Raw genomic sequence first — 8,184 nt, forward strand, 5'->3', positions numbered from 1 at the left:
TTTTACTTACAGAACATAACAACATTTATGAGTATGATATATTTTTCCTTGAAACAGTTAAAAATTATATAAATTTCCATATTTAATGGATAATTTGTTTCCGATATTTTATTAGAAACATTTGGTGCTGGACCAAAAAAGATGGCAGCGCCCATGTCCTGCTGTCGCCGAGCACTATTACAGCGTTTTAGGGGCCAAAGCTACTGCATACGTCCGCCTGTTAGACTAAGCTCATCTATTTCCAAAATCTTAAATGGAGATGTAGAGAAAACTGAGCTATCGGTCACGGTAAGTATAGGTAGAACCCTTTATTTATGGACTAATGAAACTTCATTTGACTTCGTTTTAACGAAAACCACCGTATGTACAGTATATGTACTGTAACTTACAGTTGTATTTTAGGTTTTTAAAATAAAGGTTTCTTATGTTACCATGTGGTCTCAAAGTCTGTAGTTTATTTGGCCATTCTCGAGCATGCTTATAATCGTCCTGAAACCAGAAATTCCCTTTCTTTTCTACAAATCTTGAAATAATTATACGCTGATACTACTGAGTACGTACTGGATCTAAATTCCAATGAGATAATGCTGGCAGTATAACCGGCTACCTCTGGTACCAGTGGGTACTCAGGAAGACCAGTGAAAGGCACTACAATACATGCACATTACGCTCTTGCGTTCCCCTCTCAAATCCATTGTTGCAGAAGGGAGAAATATGTGACCTATTCTGCATTCTAACAACAGAAATTCTCACCAGCCACCAACAAAATTTTGTCTTTGAGTTGAAGACAGTGTGATACTGACAGCTACCAGGGAATCCCTACAGTCACATTTACTTAATTATTTGTCATTTCCCTATCCATATAACTAAATTGTGCTTGTTTTATGCTACTCGATCTATGCTTGTTACGACACTGGATGGTTGCAAAAGACTAAAGTTGAAATACAATTGTTACCAAAAATCAGATTTAAGAGTTCTAAGCACAATCTTTAGATATGTCCAATTTCAACAGCAGATAAGTCTGCCATAGCAAATCTTCCTGCTGTAGCTAATATGCTGACATTTCTTTATAGGGCTGGGTGAAATCTGTGAGAGATCAAAAGGAAGTGGCTTTTTTGCACATGAATGATGGATCCTGCAATGAACATCTGCAGGTGGTGGCCAGACCAGAGATGGTGGAGAAGTAAGTATGACCAGCGGTCATCCTAGAGAGTAGTAAACATTAAAGGGATAACAATTGTTCATATGATATCTATTATTTACAATAAATACATAGTAAACACCTCACAGAAATATAATAGATTCTATTTTACCACCAAAACAGCGGTTAATGCAATTGTTTTGGAATTTGTGTTTGTCATCACATCATGTGACCTCCATTGATGGCCACACTTTGTAATAATCTCTTAAGAGAATATTATTAAAAAAAACTCTTTAGAAAAAAAAGCAGGGACTAACTTTGAATGTTGCAATGGACAAAACTTGTTATCCTAGAGGAGTGACCACAGTTTCAAACATGGTTATCCTTCGAGTGTTGAAAATGTAAATATTATATGACAATAACAGTTATAATTATAAAAATGAAGACTCATGTTTGCTTTGCCTTTGGTTTATGCTTATTTTATTTAAAAGTAAACTGTGATGATGAACCATTGTGTATAAATTGTATTGGTAAACTGCACTCTGCTGTTATATTAATTTTTTCCCTTTATTCCCTTTTTCTTTTTAGCGTGACATATGGAAGCTATGTTAAAGTTAAAGGGCAACTTGTAGACAGTCCAAAAGATGGACAGACCTTTGAACTTTTAGCAGAAGATCTGAAACTGATAGGATCATGTGATCCAGATGTGGGTAACCTGAGGATTTTGGAATTTTTTAAAGTACAAAATATTTAATGTGTTACTGCAGATTATGGAAATAGAACAGTTGCATTTATTACTATATGTTTGCTACTACCTATACATGTACATGTAACAATAATTAGGGCCCTTGTACCTTTTGACTTCTTGTACATGACATATTATTGACATAATAATGTCTTCTTTTTCTACTTTAGGTTTATCCTTTTAAACCCCGTACACACCACCCCTTAGTGTATGGCAGAGAGTACCCACATCTTAGACCCAGGACCAACATTTTTGGTGCAGCAATGAGGATCAGGAACGCGGCCACTATGGCATTGCACTCATTTTTCCAGGTAAATATGCAGTAGCCCAAACAAGGGTACTGGAAATTGAAATAGAAAAATAGAATTTAAAGATAGATAAGACAAATTTTTGTTAGATAAAAATGTTTATTGAATTTTTTTCTTTGTTTATTCCTGAATGTCAGATGTCCACTGAATCACATTTTCTGTACATTCAAAGCAGTTTTACTGAATATATCATTCAAATTTTGTATTTGAATTTTGTTTGGCTTGAATAAACATAACAGAGCAAACATACTTTACGCGATCTCATCTTTTTTATTTTTACCAGATTAAATTATATCAACATTACATATTTTTGTTGTTAAGTGTTAATAAAGCACAAGACTAGAGTCATGACATTAATAACTTGCTTACCTTTCCTAATGCAACACATGAATACAGGTAAACGTTGGAAACAACCTGTTCATACATTTACAGTATTAGATTATGGATAGGTTTAATAATCACATCAATAATTATCATTTTTACTCTCAACTGTTACAACAGAGAATTCCATACTTTTATTTCCTACAGAGTGTCTAGAATATTATTGTTCTGGCTGTTTTAGCAAGAAGGTTATCTACATGTGCACACCCCTGTCATCACTACCAACGACTGTGAAGGAGCTGGAGAAGTGTTCCGAGTAGAGGTGGGACAATGTTTTTGTGCTTGTGTTAACAACTGACCCAATTTACACATTCTGTGATGGACCATGTTCGTGACTGAACAAGCTTCAATTAAAAATTATCATAATAGTCTTATTGGTGTTGCCAGCTCACCAGATTTGGGAAAATAAAAATCAATGTTTGGGTGTATTCCATTAGACTAATACATTAAAATCAGTAGCTTAAAGACTAATTTCAGGCTTATTTTGTTCTGGTTGTAATCACCTGCTTATTTTATTAAATAATAAGTTTTTATGATAATAAAAGTAAGCTCATCTAATAATTTATATTATAGAATATATAATAATATTATGCAAAAATGAACCTATTAGTTGGTAACTACATACTAAGAATAAGACAGACATGATATTTATTTTCAGTTTTAAATTAAATTCTTGGTCTTTTGTTTCATTTACAGTTTACATTGTAGTAAGTTAACTGAATAGGTGAGTCATAAATGTGCAACAAAGTTTTCTCTATTTGATGGTAACCGTAGATTGTGGAAAATCTCACAAATACTGGTATTGTAATGAATTCAAAAGTTTAAATGTGAAATCCTACTAAATTTCAATGTTTTGTTTCTCCACTAAAGCCTCACAGAAAAGAAATCATGGAAGACATAAAAAAAGAAGATGAAAAAGAGGGAGACAGTAGTAATCCACATTTCTTCAGTGCTCCAGCCTTCTTAACAGTATCAGGACAACTCCACCTAGAAGTATTGACGGGGTATGTCTTGAAGTTATGCTGCCACCTTGTGGCTTGAACATGAATTTATTATATGGTGTTTGTATATTTAATGTGTAAATTAATGATAAATTAATGTATGTCACAATTCTGGGAATAAATTCATCAATTCAAACTGTTTTCAATGTCACTTCAGAAATTGATTTTTCCATTCTAAAAAATCATATCCAACTTTATATACCATTTATAAGAAAGTAAAACAAATAACATACGGTTACTTTTTTTTAGGTCATAACTAAAGTACTTATTGAATATTACAAAGATAATTTGTTTTTCAGTGCTTTTTCTAAAGTCTATACCTTTGGTCCAACTTTCCGTGCTGAGAACAGTCGTGACAGGCTTCACCTGGCAGAGTTTTATATGGTGGAAGCTGAGCTTACAGATACACACTCCTTACACGATTTAACAGAGGTACATGTTAGGAAATACATTTGGAATCTAATTTACACTTTCACTGATTAATCAATAGATTGATCAGATAAATAGTCATTTTGTGTTTAATATATTTTCTTCTTACAAAAAATTTCTTTCGGATTTATTTTTGCATTGTGTTGTCATTTTTTTTTAAATGCTTTACTTTTCCTCAAATGGTAGTTGTTAAGTGTAAATAATGTTAACTGTCAAAATTTTAAAAAGAGCAATCATTTTGTTTGTTACACTGCAATATAACAAAAAAGTCTTTTGCTGTGTTTTTCTTTCAGGTCATTGAAAAAACAGTGAAACACACAACTGAAGCTCTTTTAACCAATTGCCAGTCAGACATGAAGACATATTTCAAACACGTTGCTCCAAGTGAACACCATGTGAGTAAGATATAATTGTCTTTTGTTCATCTGCAGTTTTTCAATTTTCTGTAACGTTTATTTAAAAAATGTCTAAAAAGGAGTCAGGGAAGTTTAGTGGAGAAGATGGCAACAGAAGTAGTAAGATTATTAGTTTCCAACATTGTATTTATTCAAATATAATTGTTATTATAACAACTGTTATGTATAAGTGTGGTTTACTATGAAAATGTACCTTTGCCAGTATTGTTATATCATTAAGCTGAAGGTCTTCTAGAGAATAAATCATTATGGTGAATTGTGAGGAAGAGGGGGGGGGGGGGGGGGGGGAACAGAATTGCAACTTCAAAAACTTTATATTGAGAATAACTTCTTGGAAATAAACTTTTCTGTTATGATAATTTCATTATTAGGTATTGTATTTTTAGACCCATCTGAAAGAAATGCTTTCCAATGATTTTAAAAGGTAAGAAAACTCATATTGTTATCAAATAAATGTTTGATTGCTTTTAATCCAGAAATGTTTGCATGGTAGCAAAATACAATGATGATGAAGTGGAATGTAAAACAAGCTCACCTTAAAATCTCAGAGGTATTTTGAAAAATACTAAAAAAAGTCCTTCTAAGTGTCGTAATGTCTTTCTTTAAGAAGTAACAAAGAAATGAAAAAAAGATTGTTTTGCTGTTTAACCTAACAGTGCAGGAGTCATCATAATTACCAGTCTGAGATTATTATTATTATTATTTTTTTTTTTTGCAGCATTACCTATACAGAAGCAATTGAAATATTAATAAAGCACAATGAAGAATTAACTTTCAAACTACAGGTATGTACTAATATGTAATGAATTATTTAAAAAAATTATTGTTTTCTTTATTACCACTTTAATACTTACTTTTACTGGCAGATTCAGGAAACCTCGGTTGATATGCATATTTTGCTTCTGATCCCTGGCACCAAAGGGCTCATTCTCAATATTAATGAAATTATTGTCTACATAGATTGTTCTAACACTGCAGGGATTCTTGCTAAATGCAGTCAGATTAACATGCCTCCTCCTGATGTAAAGTAGAGTGCACAAAAGCAAATTGGATGATATGAGTATGTTAGAAACTAGAGGAAGCATGTTAATCTATAAAACTGATTGCATTCGGCGAGAGTCCCCATGGAGCTGGAGCGATCTTCGTAGAACGACAATTATAGTTTCATTGTGAATAACCCCTAAGCCTGGATTCCTGCTAACCATATGATGTTCATGGGCTGCCCCGGTGTACCATGAAAATCTGACTCCCCTAAAATGTGACTCCCCAGTCAGATTTTCATTATGAAAATGTGACTCCCCAGTCAGATTTTCATAATGAAAATGTGACTCCCCCTATGAAATTTTGACTCCCCCCAAAAAAACATTCATTAATTAATTTTTCATTATGAAAATCTGACTGGGGGAGTCAGATTTTCATGGGAGTCAGATTTTCATGTTACCCCGGCTTTGAAACCTAAGGAAATTACTTTCACCTACACTGCATTTTTCTTTGTAGACCGATTTTTTTTTTTTTTTTTTTTTTTTTGACAAAATGCAATTACTCATTTTTTGACATGGCTGTTAGATTATATTTGGAAGGTGATTTGGTAGACACTATGCAGCTATTATTTTATTTCCCATCTTTAATTTCAACAGACAATTTTACATTTATTTTTGCATGGAGAGATGTTTGAATAACAAATACAGCAAATGTGCATTAGTGCAGATAAGTAAGTTATTCAGAAATATTCAGTATGTGAGGTATGCTTTTTAAAACAAAACACTCGGAATATATGAATAATGTGTTATTATTTTTGATTTACAGTGGGGAGATGATTTGAAAAAAGAACATGAAAAGTTTCTGGTTTCTCACTTTGGCTCTCTTCCTTTGTTTGTCACAGACTTTCCATTAGAACTTAAACCTTTTTATGCAAGAAGTAATGAAGATGGAAAAACTGTAAGTATATCTACTTTCTTTTGCAGACAATTTCGTTATTTAAGTTAACAAAAGAGTGCTGATAGAAAGTTGGGCACTGTTATGATTTTGTTATGATCATTCATGACACAAAAGTGTATATATATATATATATATATATATATATGCTAGAAGTCAAAGCAGTACATGGAATCCTGTTGCATAGCACTGTTAAACTAAGTCTTATTTCATTGATGTTTTTGGAAGGTAGACCATACCTTTAGGTTTTATGATGTATAGTTACAGTAACTGTTCTTTTATGCTATTTAAATGAAAATTGTTCCAGAAGATCAATGTGTAGCTTACACTGTACTGAAAATATGGTCTTTTTTTGGTGTGCACTTTTGCATAATTATGATGTTTTAAATGTGTGGTGTACAAAAGTCGTTCACAAACTATTCCTTCATTCCTGCAGGCAGCAGCAGTGGATTTATTAGTTCCAGATGTTGGAGAGTTATTTGGTGGAACTATAAGAGAAGAAAGATATGACATACTGAGAGAAAAAATAAACAAATTAGGCCTAGAGGCAGATCTGATGTGGTAAGTATAAAATTTGGGTTGGTGATTTATATGAACTTTTATTAACATCATATACAGACTGATTTGTTGGTGTACAGACCCTCTGTAATTTTTTAGTTTTTCTTTTTCCTGCAGGCACTTACAATTTTATTGACTGTGTCATATAGTCATTTTTAATAAAAATATTTTAGTAATCCAAAAAATTCAGTAGTTATGTATCAATTTGAAGATGCCCTCTTTGAATAATAACATGGCCCTTATGACATCTTTCCCTTTGTTGTAGGTATTTGGATCTACGTCGGTTTGGCTCTGCTCCTCATGGAGGGTTTGGTATGGGCTTTGAGCGCTACCTGCAGTATGTATTAGGACTTCAAAATATCAGAGACACTATTCCTTTCCCTAGAACTGTAAGGTCATGTAGACTCTAAAAGTGCACATCTGTCACAGCTGAATTTTTTTTTTGTCTCCTTCGCCCATCGTTTTTTTTTTTTTTTTTTTCATTTTTGACAGGCACCCAAACAAATGTCCACTGACTAACCAACAGTTTCATTTTGAAATGAAATGGAATGAAATTGTCGTTCTTATTTTTCTCACTTCATTTTTATCAGTTATGACAAAATGCCTGTTATTTTTTGTTAAGAATAGATGCTGAGACGATGTGAATTTTTCTGCATTCTCAGTATTCTTTCAGTTGTACTGGATAAAAGACCATGACATTGGAAAAAAATGTAATCAATGTATAAAGAATTGTGCAAGCCATTGGATTCTTTTAACTACCAGTGTTATGGAGAATTGTTACACTGAATTTTTAGTGAAAGACTTAGTGCTATTTTCACATATGCAGATGTATAATATAATGCAAACCTTTTTCCCTTGCAAAACAAGGAGATAAAAATCTGAGAAATATGCTACAATAGTAAAAAGTAGTTTACTGAAAAAATAATTTTGAACTTACATAAAGTTAAATGTTTTGATCATTTTAAGAGTCAATGTCTTGTTAGTAGTCCTTATGATTGAGGAAATCGGTATGTTATGAAAATATATTTTTTGTTGACTTGTTGTCAAGCTGGATAGGGTAATTGTTTTGTTTATCCTTTTTAATTTATTATCATTCTTACATTTATCAATCAATAATCAACTTAAAATTACTTATTGTAGTTGGTTTTTCTTGGAACTTCTGGGAAACCTTCAGTGTACAGAGTTTTATAATACCCAATAAATTTGTACAGCAGTACAATATTTAAAATACATGTTGAAGTGTATTTGAAATATTTACTATAATACAATA

General features: G+C 32.3%; 1 protein-coding gene across 1 annotated transcript; it reads left to right on the forward strand.

Moving 5' to 3' along the window:
- The first annotated feature begins 96 nt into the window (after positions 1 to 96).
- LOC106151418 (asparaginyl-tRNA synthetase) lies at positions 97 to 8,146 on the forward strand. The gene is made up of 13 exons (XM_013524672.2): positions 97 to 288; positions 1,074 to 1,183; positions 1,730 to 1,847; positions 2,057 to 2,197; positions 2,757 to 2,837; positions 3,446 to 3,579; positions 3,876 to 4,008; positions 4,299 to 4,400; positions 4,808 to 4,845; positions 5,140 to 5,206; positions 6,228 to 6,359; positions 6,793 to 6,917; positions 7,180 to 8,146. The coding sequence occupies exons 1-13, from the start codon at positions 142 to 144 to the stop codon at positions 7,322 to 7,324; spliced, it is 1,473 nt and encodes a 490-aa protein (XP_013380126.1). The 5' UTR covers positions 97 to 141; the 3' UTR covers positions 7,325 to 8,146.
- The last annotated feature ends 38 nt before the right edge of the window (positions 8,147 to 8,184 follow it).

This window comes from Lingula anatina, chromosome 3, assembly GCF_051362555.1.
Source record: "Lingula anatina isolate TDL-2025a chromosome 3, LinAna3.0, whole genome shotgun sequence".
Lineage (NCBI taxonomy): Eukaryota > Metazoa > Brachiopoda > Lingulata > Lingulida > Lingulidae > Lingula > Lingula anatina.